Consider the following 22392-nt stretch of genomic DNA (forward strand, 5'->3'; position numbering starts at 1 on the left):
CTGAAACAGCAGTGGAATAGAAGCACAAAGAAGTGGGCAGAAGCATTTGATATAATGGGCTGAAAGATGTGCTTCTTTGGGCAAAATGAACACTAAATGAGCATAGAAGCTGAGATAGGGCTCTCCACATTACAAAAGGAGGCTGAAAAAAGATATCTTAGGGACACCACTCATCTTTAAGGATAATTTTAAAAGGGAAAATCTTAAAAGCTCATAGAAAGAAAGGAAATATTACCTATAAATTAGACTGACAGCAGACTTCTCATCAGCAACAGTAGATTCAAGAAGAAATGTATCTTCAAAGTGCTGTTAACTGTTAAAGTACAATTCTATTTCTGGTAAACATTCAGTTAAGAGTGAGGGTGAAAGAAAGACAATTTTAAGTATCCGAAGACTAAAAGTTTACTGCTTCTGTCTATACTGAATGTTGTAGATAAAGAATTGATCCCAAAGGGAAGATATGGGATGTAGCAGCAAGTTATAGCAAGGTGTATAAAAGTGGTAAAACACTAGTGAATTTGGCTAACTACTGACATACCAAAAAGCACACAAAAACTAATTTATACCATAAATGATAAAACAAATCACGACTGTTGTTCAGAGTGGACCAGAGCTAGTCTAGAACTGTCACCAGTCTGTGATAAGCCAAGTATAAAAAAAGTGAAAGTAAATGTTTTTAAACTTTTATAGCCATTTGACATTATTGTGCCTTTATTATTGTATTTTATTAAAGTATCAGCTCACAGTGAATTGAAGGAAAAGCAACTGACTCTTCTCCACAGAGAGTTTGAGGACTCTGTTTGCTCTAGACAACAATAATAAGGTGAGGGAGGCTGTTTGAAGAGTAAGACTCATTGATTTGTTTGGGAGGAGGCTAAAGATTTTAAACAAGTTTAAAATTTCTTATAATAGCTTGTGGTTAAGTGTGCATGGTAAAAATGTAAAGATTCTTACTAAATACAAGAAACAACATAGATTTTTAATTGACAGGAAAAGGGGAGTTATAAGGAGTAGCAAACTTTGTCAACTTGATAGGAGTCAGAAAAGGAAAACAAAAAACAAATAGTAAACAGAAGCATGTGGTACCGTGATAGAAATAAGTCCAAATATACTTGTAACCACAGTTACTGAATATGGATAGAATATCTGTAGTTGAAATATTTCATAAAGGATTAAAATATTCTAAGGCAGCAAGACTTTAAGAATGTATGTTCTATATGGAAGATGAAAGGTTACTTGTGAAGCTATCACAAGGAAGCATGTTTTAAAGCAACTTTTAAAATAGTGACTGAAGTTTTGGTCGACCAGTTCTTCAGCATTCCTGGTTTTTTACATTAGCTGTAACCAGAAACACATCTGATGATTATGTTGCTGTTAATTCCTGTCCACGTTAAAGTATCTTCAGCCACCATGGTCTAAAAATTGAAGTTTATTTGCTCAAAACTTTTGCCTCTTTGTTTATCTGCTTCTCAAAAAGGATTTACACATTTCTGTTGAGTTGTTAGGAATCTAGTAAATCTCTCAGCTTTTTACTGCGTTGGATGAGTATTCAGTCTCACTTCCAGGGATGTGTTTGGAAACTATTTAATACATTTGAAAATCTTTGACTAATATACTACATATTGACTAATTTACTATACTGTGGGTCTGAATCCTTCATTCAGTAACTTCTGCTGGCATTATTAGGGAGTGACACCTTGTTAATTTTATGTAGTAAAGTTTCATTTATTTGGCTTACAAATGTAAACTCTTACATATTGAACAGCAATGCAGACAAAAAATAATTGGATAAATGATAATAAAAATCTATTTTTAGTTGTAAACATGATTCATGATTTTTTTCTGTCAGCAAATATCAAGTATCTACTATATGCCCATCGTTATACTAAGTACTCTAGGATGTGGAAATGTTAGGTGCAGACTCACCAGCATTTATTCTTTTACCTGAGATAAAGTAGCATTTTTTCCAGAAGAGCTCCAGTTTACAAATAGGTTTAGTTTGAAAAATTATTTTTGATGTCAGTTGTTTGGATCTTAACACAGTGAGTTATAGCAGAAAAGTAACTAATTTGAAGAGAACCTTAGGAAGAGGTTGGTGAATCAGGCTAGGTGACCGGGAGAGATGTTTCCCAGGTGGATTTTGCTACTGGGAGGGCAGTTGAAGGAGCATAGGGAATGAGAGGCTGTTGGGCCAGCTCTTGATCCAGTAAGCTGGAGACTTTTCAGATCCTTGTGCAGGAGTTTTACCTTTAATACAGACATGTAAAGTTATCATTATCTGAATTTCTTTTTGGCAACAACTTTTCTTTTTGGAAGAATGCTGACAGCTACTTGGGTGAATGAACACTCTTAGTGGTTAAGAATATGGGTGTTGGAGTCAGATTGATGTGAGCTGTATTCCAGGCACCACTTCTGCTTACCACGAGAGAGATTTTGGGCAAACCGAGTCATCTCTGAGTTTGTTGTTTTGTCTGTAAATGGACATAACAATGTCTTCCTCATCATAAATTATTTTGAATATTCAAGGTGAAAATGTATATTATGAGCCTGGCACATGAGGAAAGTTCAGTATGGACACCACTACTCAGTAGTCTCTAGACCATGTGAAAAGAGGGATTACATCTCTCATCCTTACCACTCTGTCAGCAGTTGTGTCCCTTGAACAGTGCCCAGCATGTAGGAGGGGCTCACTTTGTTAACAAATGCAGGTGAATGCTTGCTCTATTTAGAACTGTCATAGCAATAATTGAGATTAAAAATCTCAAAGGGATAGTATTTTTCCTGTCTTACCCTACCTTATCCCTAGCCTCAACTTTTGGAGTTTTATTTTTATATAACTTATATTGTCATAATAACTATTATGTTATTGATAAAGTATAAAAAGCTTTAAATTATTAAGAGTTCTTGTTCTGACAAAAAACTGTAGCAGCAATGTCTTCAGAGTCCAGTAGATGGCAGTGCATTCTCATTTTAATGGGAAAAAAAAATTGAAACAGGAGTAGAATTGAGCAAACTCTGGGAGATAGTGAAGGACAGGGAAACCTGGCGTGCAGCATTCCATGGGGTCATAAGGAATCTGACACGACTGAGTGACTGAATAACAAGAATCCAAATAAAAAGGATCAAATCTTTTTGTAGTAAAACACTCTCAGGAGATTGAGATAACAATTTGGTGATTAATTTCACAAATGCAACCACATGAGTTGATCATCTCAAGTACATAGTCCAACTGAGATTGAAGATTTAGGGACAACAGCAAGTTTCAGAGCCTGTGCAAATGGGAATTCCTTATTTTATATTGGTCAAGGCATGATACTTTCACTAAGTAGAAAACCTTATTTCTAATCCCAGTTTTGTTCTGCTACTATGTATCCTGGAGCAGATCACTTAACCTCTCTTAGTTTTAGGTTCCTCATTTCAAACTAAAAAAATTCTTATCAGCTGATTAATGCTGGAGGGAATATTAGGCTTATTTAACTCTGCACTCTTATCTCATAGATAAAGAAACTAAGGCTTAGAGAGCCTCTCGAACTTGACATGGAGAGTAGTTTCATGCTTTAGGTGATAATTAGACATAGCTATAATAATGTCAAAAGTAATATAAATCATTACATACTTTCATACCTCTTTAAATTATTTTACTCCATTCTGTAGGGAAGGCAGAGCGACTACTATTAGAAGTTTTAGTAGTAGTAACAGCTGCAGGCATCTAGCAGCTAACAGTAAGTATTTGGGGAATAAATGAATGACCAGGAAATCAGGATGAGTTAGTGGCAGAACCAGGATCAGAACATAGATCTCTGTCTTTCTAGATATGCTCTTCTTCTTTATACCATGACACATGTGTAAAAGTGATGAATAGATGATTTTCTTCTTCTAAGTGCTTTTTGAGGTTTCTTCCATCCATTTATTTGTGTGATTAAATGCTGTTAAAGATACTGTCTTTAACTTATAACAACTCAGGTGGGCAAAGTATTAGTATTTTTGTTTTCAAACTGAAGATGCTGAAACTTTGAAAAGAGATTTTTGTCTAGTTAACTTTATAGAACTGAGAAATTAAAAAGATGGCTATTTCCTCTTGCTGGTCAAATTCAGCATCTTGCTGGATGCTAGCGTCTTGCTGGATGCTAACTTGTTTACAGAGCACGTCCCACATGGTACTCAAGCAGAACGTTCAGAAGTGGGGATTAAGTGCATCAAGTACTGCCTGTATTTTAACAACAGAGAAAGGGATATGGTATAATTTCTACCCAGATCTCTTAGTATGTCATCAAATAAAGGTTGGAGGATCACAAAAAATAGCTCATTCTTATACATAGTTTATTCAGTTTTCCTTGAAGAGCTCTGTCCCCACCCTGCCCCCTCAAGCAGATTATGAAATACAAGAAACAGACCAGACAGATCCTAAGGGACTGTTTCTAATGAATAACTTTAATTAATATAAATAAATTAAATAACTTAATAACAATAATAACTTTGTTAATAAAATCTCTAGGTGTCTGAGCTCAGTTTAAGTCCAGGGTAAAATCTTGTTTCTGAATTATTTGAACTGATGTGGTATCCTAATAACAGTATTACTCAGGTGGATATGGAACTTTTGGAACTTTTGAAAACTATCATTGCTAGTTCTTACTGAGTACCTACTATATGTCAGACACTATACTATGTACTTTTCATGTTTTATTTAATCTGTATAACAGCTCCTTGAGGTAGTTATCATCATTTTGTAGATACAGTATCCTAGAAGGAAATGTTCAACTACTAATCCAGGATTAGTTCAGTTCAGTTGCTCAGTTGTGTCTGCCTCTTTGCGACCCCATGAATCGCAGCACGCCAGGCCTCCCTGTCCATCACCAACTCCCGGGGTTTACCCAAACCCATGTCCATCGAGTTGGTGATGCCATCCAACTACCTTATCCTCTTTCATCCCCTTCTCCTCCTGCCTTCAATCTTTCCCAGCATCAGGGTCTTTTCCAGTGAGTCAGTTCGTCGCATCAGGTGGCCAAAGTATTGGAGTTTCAGCTTCAGCATCAGTCCTTCCAGTGAACATTCAGGACTGATCTCCTTTAGGATGGACTAGTTGGATACCCTTGCAGTCCAAGGGACTCTAAAGGGTCTTCTCCAACACCACAGTTCAAAAGCATCAGTTCTTTGGCACTCAGCTTTATAGTCCAGCTCTTATCCATACATGACTACTGGGAAAACCATAGCCTTGACTTAGTAAGTAGCAGAACAGTGATTTGAAACCAGGTCTGATTTATTCAAAAGCCTCTTGACAACTATGCTACGTGGTGTCTAGGTTTTTCCCTACTTCACAGAGCATGTCAAAGTACCACGTCACTTTCTTTATATTTACCTAGAGATACCTACTATGTGCATTGTTAAGGTCAAATGAGGGTACATACATAAGTGCTCTGAATGGTATAAAGTATATTATTGTACAGACTTTGGGTATTTATCATTGTAGAGTGGGCATGCAATGCCCAAGAGGCCATCAACCCACCAAAATCCACAAAATTTCCACACGTTAGTCTGTTTGGCTTTCCTCTGAGTCTCTCTTCCCCACCCCCCACCCCCGCTCCCTTTACTCTTGGATCAGATTAGCTTCTGACAGATGTTTGGAAAATCATCTCATCCTATAATTCATATTTATAAATCCTGCTGCTGCAGTGTGGTCCCCATTCTCTCTCTTCATTGAAGCCAGAGAATAATCTGGGAAAATGCCACGTTTCCTGTTACGAATTTTGGAGGATCTTGTCTCTTTAGCACAATTTTTGAGCTTTTTCAGAATTTTAATACTGGAAAATTCAAAGCCAAGCATGGCTCTTCATGTAGATGTTTTCGGTTCTTAGAGAGTAAGCAGAAACAGAGCTCCAGACTCATCCTCACTAGGGGATTCAGAGAGTTGAAAACTTTGTTTCAATTTTGTAAACTCATCTTTATTATTCTTTCTTAGATTTGTAGTGAGGGCATTCTTGACTTTTTTTTTTTTTTTAATTTTCCCCTCTGGGAGTCAGTTTCCATTTAAATTGTTTCTCTAGAAAGCTGGGAATTCTTTCTTAGACTTTTTCACCTAGATAACATGATACCACTGTTGCCTTCTCTTCCCTCTCACTTCTCTCTTCTCTCACAATTACAGTAACTGTGTGTATGTCCTTCTTCCTGTTAGAGTGTAATCTTCTTTAGGGCTGAGGTTGTCTCTTACTCATTCTTTTAGTCCCAGGATTTGGTGTAGACTTTGCTTAGAAGATATTTTTCTTGAGTGAATGAGGTCCACTAGGATCACATGGATCCTGTCTCTGTTCTGTAATATACTTTTCTCTTAAAGGATGGCTACCTCAGCAGGGTCACTGTCAACCCTCTTGTTACCAAGTTGTATTGGTGACATTTAATCCATTTCATACTTGGAGTGTGAGACTATGATTGTGATCATTTTTTGAGGGTAGTTTAAAAAAGTGAAGTGTGAACTCTCAGTTCATACTTGTGAAGAAGAACCTTTTCATCCCTGTTGACTTGAATTTAAAAAAAATTTAGTTTCAGGATCTGTATACCTTTGCTTAATAACATTATTCTTACTTTCATTGCTTCTGTTTTGAAGAAGAAAACATATGCTGTCTCAAACCTCAGACCAGATCTGGGGGAGTCTGCATATTCAGCTCAGGTTCAGTGTCGAGGAAGCGGTCTCACTTTCCCTCCTCAGCAGCTCAGCATCTGGGCTTCGTCAGAGCTCAGTGGCAGTGGGTGTCTGAGGCTTGGAGGTGCTTGACAGAGATACGTGCACATTTTCCTCAGTTTAAACCTTAGTGACACTTAAAAGTGTGTTGATGTCCAAACTGACATACACGCATAGGAACACAGGCTTTCTTTTGATTCTTCAGGTAGCCATTTTAGGAGGAGTTGAACAAATTATTGTTGTTCAGTCACTCAGTCGTGTCCAACTCTTTGTGACCCCATGCACTGCAGCACACCAGGCTTCCCTGTCCTTGTACAAATAAATACTAAATTTTGAAAAAGTATGCTCACTATATCTGAAAATGTGCTCAAGTAGTAGAATGAGCCCCAGTTTTTTTTTCCCCACTGTTCATTATGATTCCTTATTCTCCCTAAGTAAATAGAAGAGAGACTATTTGCAGAGCTCACTTAACAGTTTTAAGAATAATGTATATAGTCTACTAGGGCTTCCCTGGTGGTGCAATGATAAAGAATCCGACTGCCAATGCAGAAGGCATGGCTTTGATCCCTGGGTCGGGAAGCTCCCCTAGAGTGGGAAATGACAACCCATTCCACTACTCTTGTGTGGAGAATCCCATGGACATAGGAGCCTGGTGGGCTGCAGTCCATGGGGTCATGGAGTCGGACACAACTGAGTGACTGAACACACACACACATACCCATATATAGTCTACCATCAGTCCCATGGGGCAGGCTTTTTCTGGGGCCTTTAAGGTATTGTCTTCAGGCTTCCACTCAGACCTTTTGTCTTCTCATCAACACGTTGTGTCTGGGTGATTCAGATCTCTCCCAAGTCTAGTTCTCCAGTTAGTACTTCCATATATCTAGACTTGAGTCAGATTGCTTGAGTGTTTCAGAGACTCATTGTTGTTCAATCGCTAAGTCACGTGTGACTCTTTGTGACCCCACGGACTGTAGCACGCCAGGCCGCCAGGCTTCCCTGTCCTTCGCTATCTCCCAGAGTTTGCTCAAGCTTAAGTCTGTTGAGTCAGTGATGCCATCCAACCATCTCAGAGACACATACTCTCCACAGTTCCTAAACTGAGCTCGATCTCCCCCACCCTTATTGTATTCCTTGGTTCAGTGAATGGTACTGTTGTCCATACATTTTCTCAAACCAGAGCAGGGAGTCATCCTAAACGCTCCTCTCTTTTTCTGTTACTTTTTGAATCACTACTTGAGATATCTGCTAAACATCTGTTTCTTTCCTCGTTCTTGACATTGGAACCAGATTTATCTTTCTAAAATGTTCATCATGTCCCTCTTATTCAAGTCATTTCAGAGTAGTTAATGGACTTGTAAGGTCTTACAGTGAACTAATTCTTGATTTTGAAGCACCCCACCCATTACAGTTTCTTAAAAAGCTGAAATTTACCCATTTAAGTTTTAGAGCTTGGACCTCCTTTCCATAGAATGGTTTTCTGTGACATACCCCTAAGTACAGTTTGGGCACCCCTCTATGTACTCTCATAGACCTTTGCTTTTCATTTTTCTTGTCGCCGTCCTTGACTAGTTATATTCTGATTACCCATTTACTCAACTCTCTTTCTTACTAGACTGTGCACTATGTAAGAGCAGGGACAGTGTCTGTAAATGAATTATCCCTATTGCTTAGCATGGTGCCAGGCATGTAGTAATGATTCAGTAAATATTTATTGAATGAGTGAATGAATGTTGTAGTAGCAGATCATTTAAAACTCTGCTAGGATATACTGTTTCATTGTCATCAGTTGTATAGCATGTTGTTCAAAATTCTCATTCATCTGTGTTTAAATAGTTTCTGACCACTTCTTCATAGACATCTGCCATTGCAAATTATTATATTTTAAATGGATCTCTTTAATTTTCTCTCCAGGTTTGCTTTCCCTTCCAGTTTTTTGAGGTTTTTTTGCATTTTTATTAACTATTTTTTCCATTTATCGAGGTCTCAAATTTTGCAGTTAGCCTTGATTGATTTCTTTTATCCACTCCATTCAGCTCCTGGACTCTTTTGAGTCCTTCTTTGAAATCACTCATTTTTGGCTGCTTTTCCATATCCATTGCCATGATCTGAGCTCAGCCTGGCACCTTCATAAGGCAGGATTACTGCAGTAGTTTCCTGGCGAGCCTGTGGCTCTGGTCTCTTTGTATCCACTTTGTCTGATTCACCACTGCCTGATTAATCTTATTCCTAAAGCATACTTTGATTTTTTTTTTATTCCTTTGCTTAAAGGTTGTATGGAGTTACTTCTGGTCTGCTAGATGTGGCCAAATCTCTGACCTAATTTCCTTTTCTCCATCAGCCTAAATTCAGTCAGTGGTATAGTACTTTTGGGTATATCTCTGCTTTTATCTTTACTGCTTTTCTCTGTCTGTCTCCTTTATTCTTCAGAATTTGAGTTCTCTTTCCCTGTAGTGTGGATTTCTAACATAGTGTCCTAACGGGTGTTTGGGCATTCTGCTTCCTCTAGTTTGTCATATATGTCATTACCAGAGTAACTTTCCTTAAATGCAGCTTTGATCATTGTCCTACACTGGCGGAAACTTTTCATGAGTCCTTTATGAAGGTCGTCTCACTCTTTATTGTGACATTCAAGGCTTTCTGTGTCTGGCCCTCTCTACCTTGTCACGTAGCTGTATCTCCCACTATTTTCCCCTGTGGTGTTCCAAGTAATTTTAACATCATTGGAGCTGAACAAATTGGACCACTGTTTAATTTTCTCTGAATACAGCTTATGTTTTCCCACTGCCATGCTTCAGCTAAAGGTGTTCATTCTGTGTGGGACTTTCCTTCACTGCCATTCAGCTTTCTGTACTTGTTAATCCATCCCAAGTATTGCTACCCCTGCAGCCTTTGATGTTTCTGCTTCTACTGGGTGGAATCTTTACCATACTGGAACTCGTATAGCTTTTCTTCTTAACCTTTCTTACAAGCAGTTTTACTTCACTTGGAACCTTAACTGGGTTATATACTTTATTCGGTTATATACTTTTATAAGGATGATAGAAATTGCCTGACATCTTGTATGTATTAGGTACTCAGTAAACACTGAAATGAATAGGTATATGTGTATATTGTTGTTTGCTTCGTAAACAGTTATCCTGTCCACGGGATTATTTTAGTAGAACTTTTATAGTTTTAATAAAGGATTGTCTTTGTTTTAGTAGCTGACAACTCTCAAAACATACAGTAACACATTTTAAAAGTTGACATATTCAGTGATCTAATACATGGATAAGCAAATTACAGTCCCCACATGTTTTTATGTGGCCTGCGAGCTAAGAATGGTTTTTACATCTGTAAAGAATTTGAAGGCGAAACAAAGAAAAGTATGCAATGGAGATGATGTGGATCGCAAAGCCTTAAATATTTACAATCTGGCCATTGACTGAGAAAGTTTGTAGATCACTGATCTAGAAACACACCTGATCATCTGCCTGGAATTACTGTTGGTCTTTGGGTATGTGAAATTATCTGTTTCCTTGAGCAGTTTAACAGGCGCTCACCCAGACTGGTGCCTATCCTCTTTGCTTCTTTGAAAACGAATTGTTAGGCCTGGCTTCAGGAGAATTTTGAGTGACACGTAAATCTCCTCAGGGCTCTTTGGCACTTGGCAGTATCTCACACAGATAACCAGATACAAATGAACCATTTCTTTCCATTATGATCCTTCATCAGAAGTCTGTCGGGATTGCACATCTGGTGACGTTAGATGTCATTCAGAGCAAGGCTCTTAGCATATTTCAAGAATGTTAATTGCTGAGTTGTGGCTGAAGCAGAAGGGTTTAATAATGTCCTTGAGTTGCCTTAAATGTACATGGACCCAGAATTTGAGAACTGGAAAAGGTCTTAGAGATCAAGTAAAGCATGGTCATTAAGAACACAAGCTGTGGAGCCAGACTGAATGGCTCTTCTACTTAATCCTCCCTGTGTCTCAGTTTCCTTACCTTTAAAGTGGGGATAAGAATAGTACCTGTTTCACAGGGTCTCATGAGTATTATGTATGTTAACCTTTAATGTTAATATAAAACGTTCATTTAGCGTGAAAAACAACACTGCCTGGAATACTGTGAATGCTCATAAATGTTACTTTGTGTTTGGCTATTATTGTTTATCATTGTTTATATTAGTTTTATCATTGTTTTCATCTCATTTTATTGTTAAAGAAACTAAGACCTAGAGGAGTTAAGTGGTTTTCTTCACTTCCATGACAGGCAGAGTGGATTAAGATGCAGAATTCTTACTATAATGTGTTGCTTTTAGTTGTATGTGAGTGTGGATAAGTTTTAGTAGAAAAGATGTTTGGCAGCTTTTTACATAAAATAAGAACAGCTAAGTGGAGTGTCTCCAATCATTTCTCGTGAGAATCTTAAGTTTATTTCTGGTGTCTTTTCGTAGCTCATTTGTAGGATTGTCTCCTGTCTCTTCAGCTGCCCTCATATGTAGATTATTTCATAGCCAACTGTCTCTCTTTTTAATTGGGTTGAAATTTATATAACATGAATTTATGCTTTTTGGGGGGAGACTTCATTGCACAACTTGTGGAATCTTAGTTTCCCCACCAGGGATCAAACCCAGGCCCCAGCAGTGAAAGCACCGAGTTGTAACCACTGGACCACCAGGGAATTCCCTAAGCATTTTAAAGTGTGTGATTCAGTGGCATTGGGAACGTTCACAATGTTGTGCAAACACTATCTCCATCAAGTTGCATAACATTTTTATCACAGCAAAAGAAAATGCCATTAAGCGTTCACTCTCCATTTTGTGTCCCCCAACCGCCAGCACTACCAACTTGCTTTTCTCTTTACGGTTTCACTTATTCTGAGTATTGAATATAAATGGAATCATACAATACGTAACCTTTTATGTCTGGCTGCTTAGTGCTTTTGAGGTGCATCCAAATGTAGCATGTGTCAGTACTACTTTTCTTGGCTGAGTGATATCCCATTGTATGAATATACTATATTTAGTTTATCTGTTCATCTGCTGATGGATGTTTGAATTGTTCCTACCTTTTGGCTGTTGTGAATAGTGCTGCTGTGAACATTTATGTACAAGATTTGTTTTCAGTTCTTTTGGCTTTATACATTGGAGTGGAATTGCTAGATGACATAGTAATTCTATGCTTCACTTTTTGAGGAATTGCCAAACTTTTTTCCATAGCTGCTGACCACTTATGTTCCCAACAGCTGTATACTAGGGTTGACGATTTCTCCACATCCTTACCAACATTATTTTTTGTTTTTTCCAAATTTTAAATTTTACTTTTTTTACAAAATATTAAGTGGAATCTCATTGTGATTTTTGAGTTACATCTTCCTAATGACTAGTGATATTGGGCTTCTTTTCATGTGCTTGTTGGCTGTTTGTATATCTTTTCTGGAAGTGTCTCTTTGAGTCCTTTGCCCAGTTTATAATTGGGTTGTCTGTTTGTTGTTGGGTTGTCAGACTTCTTTATGTATTCTGGATATTAGACCTTTATCAGATACATGATTTGAAAATATTTTCTCCCTTCTTTTGGATTTTTTTTTTTTTTTTACTTTCTTCGTAGTGTCCTTTGTTGCACAAAAGTTTAATTTTGATGAAGTCCAATTTATTATTTCTTTTGTTGCTTATGCTTTTGGCATCATATTTAAGAATCCCTTGGCAAATCCGAGGTTTTATAGGTAACCTCCGAGGTTATATAGTGTTCATCCACTGATGGATGTTTGAATTGTTCCTACCTTTTGGCTGTTGTGGATAGTGCTGCTGTGAACATTTATGTACAAGAATTTGTTTTCAGTTCTTTTGGCTTCATACCTTGGAGTGGAATTGCTCGATGACATAGTAATTCTATGCCTCACTTTTTGAGGAATTGCCAAACTTTTTTCCATAGCTGCTGACCACTTTATGTTCCCAACAGCAGTATACTAGGGTTGGCAACCATTAGGTGCCTTAATGGTTTTATTGTTTTAGGTTTTACACTTAGGTCTTTGATCCTAGTTGCAATTTTTGTATATGGTGTTAGGAATGGGTCCAACTTTATTCTTTTGCATGTGGCCATTTAGTTGTTTCAGCATCACTGTTGAAATGACTGTTCTTTCTCAGGCCTGACACTTTTGTTTAAAATGAGTTGACTATAGATAGATGAATTTATTTCTGTATTCTTGGTTCTATTTCATTGATGTATATGTCTGTCATTATGCCAGTACAACACTGATTTGATTAGTATTGCTTTGTAGCAAATATTGAATTGGAAAATACGAGTTCTTCAACTTGATATGTTGTGTTGACTTGATTTTCATTTATCAAACCAGCTTAACATACCTTGGGTAAATACCACTTGTTCCTGATATATAAATCTTTTTCTAGAAAATTATTTTAATTGTAGTGAAATATACATAATATAAAATTCGCTATCTTAACCATTTTAAGTGTATAGTTTGGTGGCATTAAGGACATTCACCTTGTTTTACCACTGTCACTACTGTCCATCTCCAGAACTCTTTTTGTCTTGTGAAACTGAAACTCTCTATCTACCCTTTAAGTAATAACTCCCCATCTCCCTCCTCCTCAAGTCTCTGGTACTCACCCTTCTACTTTCTGTTTCTATGAATTTGACTGTTCTTGGTACCTTATATAAGTGGAACCACACAATATTTATCCTTTTGTCACTAGCTTGTTTTACTTAACATAATGTGTTTAAGGGTCATGCATGTTACAGCATGTGTCAGAATTAATTTCCTTTTTAAGGATAAATAGTATTACGTTATATGAATATACCGTATTTTACCTGTTCATCTGTTGATGAACACTTGGGTTACTTCCACCCCTGGACTACTGTGGATAATGCTCCTATGAACATGGGTGTACAAATTTCTCTTTCTTTGAGTTTTTGCTTTCAATTCTTTTGGGTATATTCCCAGAAGTAGAATTGCTAGACCAGATTAGCTTTGCTAATACATGTGACTCTTGAATAACATATGTTTGAACTGGGCAGGGCTACTTATATGTGGTTTGGTTTTTTTTCCCCAATAAGTCTGAACTACAGTACTACATAATGTACAGTTGGTCAAATCCATTGATGCAGAACAATGCATATGGAACTGTGGGTACAGAGAACTGACTGTAAAGTTATATGTGGATTTTTAACCATGTAGGGGTCGTTGCCCCCACCCCCTCTTTGTTCAAGGGTATTTTGTTAAGGATTTTTTTCTCTATAATGTATATATATATGTTTTATATATATATGGGATATTGGTCTATAATTTTCTTGTGATGTTATTATCTGGCTTGGGATCAGGGTAATACTGGTCTCATAGAGTGAGTTAAGAAGTATTTCCTCCTCTTTCATTTTTTGGAAGACTTATAGAAGGATTGGTGTTATTTTCTCTTAAGTGATCAGTAGATTTTGCCAAATTATGCAGTTCTGGGCTTTTCTTTGCTGGGAGTTTTATAATTACTGATTTAACTTCTTTAGTTTTGTTATAACTTTGTTAAATTAACATTTGTTGATAGAGCACAGAAAACCACAAGAGAAATTGAAATAGAGACATTTGTTACTCATAGATTCTGGAGGAATTATTGAGAAGGCTTTGAAGTGGCCACATGGGGAGGTCAAGGCAGAGTGCAGACAGAGAAATGGAGGATCTGGGACATATGTCTTGTTTAGAGTCTGTCTGTAGAGTGCTTTGGGGTTCCTGGGCTTGGGTGGGTGGTTTAGTTCAAACCAAAAGAGCAGGGATTTGGTAAGCTCCATGGGGATTTTTATCTAAGGGGCATGTAGAGCATACAGGTCCTGGGAAGCAGGGGAGACTGTTGATCACAAGTATTAACAGAATCTACGTTTGCTTGTAACTCTGCAGCCTGCAATCTAGGGCATGCACTTCCCTAAAGAGGGATCTAGTGTTGGTGTAAGGTCCCTAAAGGCTACTTGGCCAAACAAAATGGATGTCAAAGCGGTGATACCATGGAGTAGCCTAGCTAAACTCTTTGATAACTTGTGGATCTGTCCAGATTTTCTGTTTTTTCCTGAATCACTTTTGGGAGTCTCTGTTTTTCTAGGAATTTTCATTTTATCTAGGTTCCCTGAGTTGTTGGCATACAGTTGTTCATCAGTTCAGTTCGGTAGCTCAGCCATGTCCAACTCTTTGCAACCCCATGGACTGCGGCACGCCAGGTTTCCCTGTCATTACCAACTCCTGGGGCTTGCTCAGACTCATGTCCATCAAGTCGGTGATGCATTGGTGATGCCATCCAACCATCTCATCCTCTGTCGTCCCTTTCTCTTCCTGCCATCAATCTTTCCCAGCATCAGGGTCTTTTCCAATGAGTCAGTTCTTCACATCAGGTGGCCAAAGTGTTGGAGTTTCAGCTTTAGCGTCAGTCCTTACAATGAAGATTCAGGACTGATTTCCTTTAGGATGAACTGGTTGGGTCTCCTTGCAGCCCAAGGGACTCTTAAGAATCTTCACCAACACCACACTTCAAAAGCATCGATTCTTTAGCGCTCAGCTTTCTTTACAGTCCAACTCTCACATCCATACATGACTACTGGAAAAACCATACTTTGACTAGACGGACCATTGTTGGCAAAGTAATGTCTGTCTACGTTGATCATAGCTTTTCTTCAAAGGAGCAAGTGTCTTTTAATTTCATGGCTGCAGTCACCATCTGCAGTGATTTTGGAGCCCAAGAAGCCTCGCACTGTTTCTATTGTTTCCCCATCTGTTTGCCACAAAGTGATGGGACTGGATGCCATGATCTTAGTTTTTTGAATGTTGAGTTTTAAGCCAACCTTTTCACTTTCCTTTTTCATTTTCATCAAGAGGCTCTTATAGTATTCTTCTATAATTAGTATTTCCTGTCTTTATAAGATTAATGGTAAAGTTCTCACTTTCATTCCTGATTTTAGTGATTGGAGTGTTCTCTCCTCTTTTCTTGGTTGGTCTGGCTTAATGTTTGTCAGTTTTATTGGCTCTTTTCACAGAACTAAGTTAGTTTTATTGATTTTTTTCTATTGTTTTTTATTCTATATTTCATGGAAAGGGTTAGTTGCTCAGTCGTGTCCGACTCTGTGACCCCATGGACTGTAGCCCTCCAGGCTCCTCTGTCCATGGAATTATCCAGGCAAGAATACTAGAGTGGGCTGCCATTCTCTTCTCCAGGGGATCTTCCTGACCCAGGGGTTGAATCTGGATCTCCTGTGCTCGCTTCGGCAGCACATATACTAAGATTGGAATGATACAGAGAAGATTAGCATGGCCCCTGCGCAAGGATGACACGCAAATTCTTGAAGCATTCCATATTTTTGAAGACCCAGAGAAATGGGATGAGGGGGGAGGTGGGTGGGGATCAGGGTGGGGAACACATGTAAATCCATGGCTGATTCATGTCAATGTATGGCAAAAACCACACAGTATTGTGAAGTGATTAGTCTCCAACTAATAAAAATAAATGAAAAAAAAAAAAATCTGGATCTCCCATGTTGCAGACAGGCTCTTTACCATATGAGCTGCTAGGATCTCTGCCCTAATCTTTATTATTTGCTTCATTCTTACTTTGGGTTTAGGTTTTCTTTTTATTGTTCCTTAAGGTGGAAGATTACGTTACTGATTCGAACTCTCTCTCCTTTTTCTTCTTTTTAATGTAAAATTTACAGCTGCATTTATCACTCTGAGCACTTTTTCACTGTATCCTATGTGTTTTATATGTTGTATTTTTATGCAACATAGCATTTAATTATTAACCTTATGATTTGTTCTTTGACCCACTGGTCATTTAAGAGTATGTTGTTTAGTTTGCAGTTTGTGAATTTTCCAAATTTCCTTTTGTTACTGATTTTTAGTTTCATTCCATTGTGATCAGAAGAGATAATTTGTATGATTTCAGTGTTTAGAAATCTATTGAGATTTTCTTTGTGACAACATATGGTCTATCCTAGAGAATATTCCATGTGCATTTGAGAATATTTGTATGGTTGTTGTTGAGTGGACCATGCTATATACATCTATTAGGTCTATTTGGTTTATAGTATTGTTGATATTTTTTGTTTCCTTCTTTCTCTTTTTTTATGGTTGTGCTATCCATTGTTAAAAGTGGGATGTTGACTTCTGCTGTTTCTCATTTTAGTTTTGTAGTTTTGACTTCATATGTTTTGTTTATATGTTGTTAAGTACATATATGTTTATAATCATTTATATCTTCTTGATCCTTTTAAAACTGCATAATGTCTGTTTTGGTCATTTGTTTTGTTTTAATGTCTGTTTGTCTGATATTAGTTTACACATTCCAGTTCTCTTTTGGTTACTACTTACATAGAATATCTTTCCATCCTTCCATTTTCAACCTATTTATATGTTTTTGATTCTAAAGTACATCTCTTGTAGATAGCATATTGTGGATCATTAAAAAGAAAATCCATTTGGCCAATCTCTGCCTTTTAATTGTAGTGTAATTTAATTCATTAACACTTCCTGTAATTACAGATGGAAGGACTTCTGCCATTCTTTAATTTGTTTTCTTATTTCTTTTTGTTCCTCATTTCTTCTATTACTACCTTCTTTTGTATTAGTTATTTTCTCATGTAACATTTGAGTCCTTTCTCTTTTCTTTCACTGTGCATCTTTTAGTTATTTTCTTAGTGTCTGCCCCAAGGATGATAGTTGACATCTTAATTTGTAAGTTTAGCTAAAGTTAATATTAGTATTATATAAAACTTTTCTTCTCTATGGCTCTATTCCCCCATTTTTATCATCACTTTACATCTTTATTATTGTGTACCCATAAGGGTAGATTTATAATGATTGCTTCATTTATTTGCTAATTGATTGATATTAAATACTAAACCACTCTTGCATTCTTAAAATAAATTCAGTCAAAATGAAGTGTTGTTGTTTTATCCTTATAATGTATTTCTGGTTCAACTTTCTAATGTTTTGCTAAGATTTTTGTGTCTGTAATCATGAGGATATTGGCTTATAATTATCTATGTGTGTGTGTGTGAGAGAGAGAGATAAGGTTTAGTGTCAGTAATGTGGTTGGAAATTGTTCCTTTCCGCTCTGTTTTATGAAGAGGTTTGTACTAAATTGATGATATTTCTTAAACATTTGATATAATTCAGTGAAGAAACCTGGACCAAGACTATTTTTGTGGAAAGATTTTTCAACTACTTATTCACTTAAAAATAGTTACAGAGTTATTACTCAGCTATTATCCATTTTGGCATGTTGTAGTTGAATTTGTCTAATTAATCTAAGTTGTCAGATTTGTTAGCATGAAGTTCTTCATGATATTTTCCTAATAACCTTTTTAATATCTGCAGCAATGTAATTTTTGGAAAATGCTTATATTAGCATTATAGCAGGCATGCAGTGCTTATTACATACCTTTGATTTTACAAATATTAGCTCTTTTAATTCCCATGACAATTTGTGAGGTAGATAGTATTATCATCTCCATGTTATAGATGAGAAACCAAAGTTAAACTGAAAAAAGTTAGGTGCCTTGCTCAAGGTTACAGAACTGGTGTGTTAAGGGCTTAAATTGTAATCCAGGTGGTCTGGGTCCAGAGTCCTTTTTTCTTAACTACTATTTACTTTGCCTTTCTGAAATGCCAGATAGCTGTTCTGTTCTTCTTAAGAAATTGTGCTATGTTTGCTGTAGAAACCATCCTTGCTCCCAACACCTTAACACCACTGAGTGGAAATATTTGTTTCAGGTATTCCTAATTAAAACTTGGAATGCCTTTTCTCCCATAAAAACATTACATATGTTGGCTAGGCATACTTGAAATATTATTGTTAATACTCTTCTTCAGCCACATAATATGTTAAAAAGACTTCTGGGGTTTCACTGGGAAGTTTACCAAAATTTATAATGTGAAACATTGTTTCTGTGGGAAAATATTAGAAGAAATTTATTTTAAATTCACTTGCCTAAAATGTTAAACTTCAATTATGTGAAAGTGTTTCTTAATTTCTTAATGATTTGAACCTACTGAGTTATTATTAAATCATAATTTAAAAAAGACAAACATCATGATTAATTTGGACACATATTTTGTTTTACTTTGATTAATTTGTTGATCAATGTCTTTTAGGGTTATTCAAATGTTCAGAAGAATATTCTTCTCCAGGTGGATCAGAACTGTGTTCGCAATTCTTATGATGTCTTCTCTTTGCTGCGGTAAGAAACTTCTTAGAGTCCTCTTGCATTTTCTAAAGAATCTTCCTCATTCTGAGTTTGTGACATTTCAGTGTGAGGAAACGTATGGGAGCTTTGGAAGCTGTTACTCAGACTTAGCATTTTTTAGTGAGAGGTTCATAAATTTTGTAGCTACAGTTATTTAAGTTTATCTCTTTTACAAAGCCTTTCAAATGCCATTTTTTTTTTTCCTGCGGACAGTGGGAGAGAATGATTGGAAGCTAGTGATCTTAAAGTAGGGACATGAGCTGTTTCCGGTCTTCTGCACTGTAAAGAACAGCAACCAGAGGTATAAAATTTAGACTTATCAAAATTTTAACAATGATGCCATTACTTAGAAAAGCTCTCCAATAGGCCTAGATGTAGCTTAGAGTTTTGACCTGCTGTAAAAGAATCATGTTTGGCAAGTCAAAGAGCTTTGCATGAAGCTCATGTGCTCAGAGGCTTAGCTGCTTCAGCTCTGTATTTTCATAATGTCTGGGTTTAATTTTGTAAGATTTTTAAATTTGGTTTTAATTTTCAGTGTGGTAGATCATCAAGGACATTTTCCCAGGAGGCAGGCTACCAAAATAAGTGCAGTTTAAAATAAAGTTAACAGTGACACTCAACCTACGTTCACCCTACTCAGACAGATGGTTCATTGAAACTCGATTTTGGCAGTCTTTTCCTAATGTTTACATAACACATCATAAATTTCAGACCATTAGACATCCTCTATATATCTGTTGGAGGAAGAGTCCAGAAAGATGATTGGATCCTTGTCCAGTTGGATGGTTGTTTATTTTGTAAACGTTGTTAAATGAGCCTTTCCTTTGCAAATCTTGAATCTTGTTATACAGAATGATAGAGAGTTTGGTCACATGGACTATGTAAATTGCTCTTAAGAGACAATGATTTCAACTAAAGTAACCACACACATTTGATGTCTTTTGATTTTTACCTGAGAGATACTTTGACTTCTTAGGGTATGTACCAGAATGGATGGAATTTAGTAATTGAATGGTAGAGATAGAAAACAACTTGTGTCAAAATATATAACTCTTATTTTGAGCCTATTCAGTTTGGACTACATTGAGTTTTAAGTATTGAAAAGAGGGATGCACAGAAATAGTTTGAATTGTGAGCCACTAATATTTCTTGGCCTATTTTCCTCAGTAAAATAGAGTTATAGATACTATTATGTTTAAAGATATTTTTGAAGTGTGAGATTTTATTATGTTATTAGAGACATCAGTAAAGTTAAAAGCAAAAGGAATACAGAAGTAAGAAGAGAATTTGGGAAAGATGGTATCATAGAATCTAAGAAAACAGAGATTTAAGGGGTATTGAAGGCCCTGGTGGCTTAGAGGGTAAAGCGTCTGCCTGCAGTGCGGGAGACCAGGGTTCGATCCCTGGGTTGGGAAGATCCCCTGGAAAAGGAAATGGCAATCCACTGCAGTACTCTAGCCTGGAAAATCCCATGGACAGAGGAGCCTGGTAGGCTACAGTCCATGGGGTCGCGTAGAGTTGGACATGACTGAGCAACTTCACTTCCCTTTCCTGAAGGCTCTGTACAGTAATGATTCAGGAGAATAAGAGCTGAAGAAAGACTGCGGAATCTTGGGAATCAGCTTAGTATAGTGGAGAATGTGTTGACTGACTTGCCTGTGACTTAATTATCCTTGATTTATCCTAGTTCTTTTAACCTCTTTGATGTTCTAAAATATAGAAGCAGTGGTGTTACAATTTGTTTAATTTACAAGCGTTTTCACATCTATTACCTTTTTCTCCTATAAGTTTTCTGTGTTCCCACATCAGGGATCAGCTTATGTCTTCCATGTAGAAGTGAGGCCAAGGGGCAGTCAATTACTTAGCAGTACTCAGCTGAGGGGACACACACCAAGTAAGAGCCAGACTGGAGATTGGTATGAAGGTTATCTGGCAAACAAAATTTGCAAACCCTTTTCACACTCTGACTTATCCTAGACTGGTGGTTATTGGGTGCATGTAGCATGATGATAGAGAAAATTTCTGAAAGTCATAGAGCCCTCCATAAATGCAAAATCATAAAATTAGTTTGGTAGTTGCTCAGGTAATTAACACTGATCTTGCAGTGAAATGTCTCTGGGGAGTTTCACTTCTGGAGTGCCTTCTAGATTCCTTAGGTGTGTCAGTAGTTTGAATAACCTTGTTAATAATTGCCTGCTCATCACCTTTATGTAAATCTTTTGTAGCTGGTAACACAGATATACTTTTTTCTGAACTAAATCTAATGTCTGTTTATCAAGTAAATTGGCTGAACCCGGAAAGTTACTTTGGAGCTAGAAACTTTAAATTGTACTTGTCAATGTTAATGAGTAAAATGGAACTTTCTTTGCAAATTCACACAGTTCAGAGTAATTGTCATGTATCTGCTCAATTAAAAGTTCTTTTCCCACTGTTCTTATCATGAGATACATATAAAGTGATTGCTGAGAAAGTTAATGTGGTGCTAATTAATTTTGTTCATTGCTTCCCCTCCTTAACTCAGGCAACATTGTTCCTGGATGGAGTAATTTTTAAAAATATACCTTCTTCTTTCCTGATGATTTTTTTTTTAATTGTTACTTCTTGATCTGTGATTTTATGTGAAAAGACAGAGTCTGAATTTTTTAATATGACTTACTCCACAAAGTTCTCAGTACTGTTTGGAGTCAGGGTTAGAACCCACGTCTGCTGTTAGTTAACTCTCATTGTGTTTTTATGTTGGTAGCTGCTATGAATTGATAATGTCCCACCTTTTATTTGTAAATGTCATACAAAAAAGTAGGAAATCTTGACTAAGTAAAGGCTGCTTTTAGAACATCTATGACCCTAACTAGCATTATAGCCCCTTCTAATGGATGTGTTGTACCACATTTTGTAGGAAAACAATGACCTGAGGTTTTACTCTTCTGCCAACAGTTAGGAATTTAGACTAATTCCAGTGTTACCAAAGAAAGAGCAGCTCTTTCCAAATTTACATTCAGTGTGTGTGATGGTAACTGATTTCTGCTTCCTAGCCCTTGGAAATCCCTGGATTAAGCATTAGTTTTCATGTAAGCAGACATTTAATTAGGAGACCCTTCAGTTGTCACATTTCATACTTTAGGATGTTCACCACAAGGTGTCAATGTTGCTCTTTAACTGGCATTTGAAATTTCCTTTATTTTACAGTTTTGAAGTGAGAAAAGTAGACTTAAGAATTATAAGTGAGCCTTTAATTTAGAAGTTAACTTTCCTTCTCTTTTTTATTATTCCTTCTAGGTTAATGAGTTTATAAACAGCTTTCTCTTTTGGGATCTGTTGATTTTTAAAATTTTTTGTTTATTGTTTACTGTGTTGGTGATAGGGAGTTGTTGAAAGATTGCACGGAGAGGAGTGACATGCTCAGGAGTGAATTTGATTCTAACCATGATGATAGTATGGAAGAGACCTGAGGGACAGGTCTAGAAGCAAGCAGATGGCTGTAATCCTACCTGTCCTGGAATTGAAAGAT

The 22392-nt window shown here is 36.8% G+C and overlaps 1 protein-coding gene and 1 non-coding gene across 5 annotated transcripts in view; both read left to right on the forward strand.

Annotated features, from left to right (window-relative positions):
* Window positions 1-22392, forward strand: part of UVRAG (UV radiation resistance associated) — a 315338-nt gene that overhangs the window by 61310 nt on the left and 231636 nt on the right. For all 4 annotated transcript variants that reach the window (XM_070472935.1, XM_070472938.1, XM_070472936.1 and 1 more), the window contains one exon: window positions 18793-18878. In XM_070472935.1, the coding sequence (XP_070329036.1) occupies window positions 18793-18878 (86 nt within the window). The remainder of the gene's footprint in view (window positions 1-18792; window positions 18879-22392) is intronic.
* On the forward strand, window positions 15897-16003 carry LOC139037295 (U6 spliceosomal RNA). Its single transcript, XR_011490116.1, has one exon. It is a non-coding gene; the product is annotated as a U6 spliceosomal RNA (small nuclear RNA).

Source organism: Odocoileus virginianus, chromosome 10, assembly GCF_023699985.2.
Source record: "Odocoileus virginianus isolate 20LAN1187 ecotype Illinois chromosome 10, Ovbor_1.2, whole genome shotgun sequence".
Classification (NCBI taxonomy): Eukaryota; Metazoa; Chordata; class Mammalia; order Artiodactyla; family Cervidae; genus Odocoileus; species Odocoileus virginianus.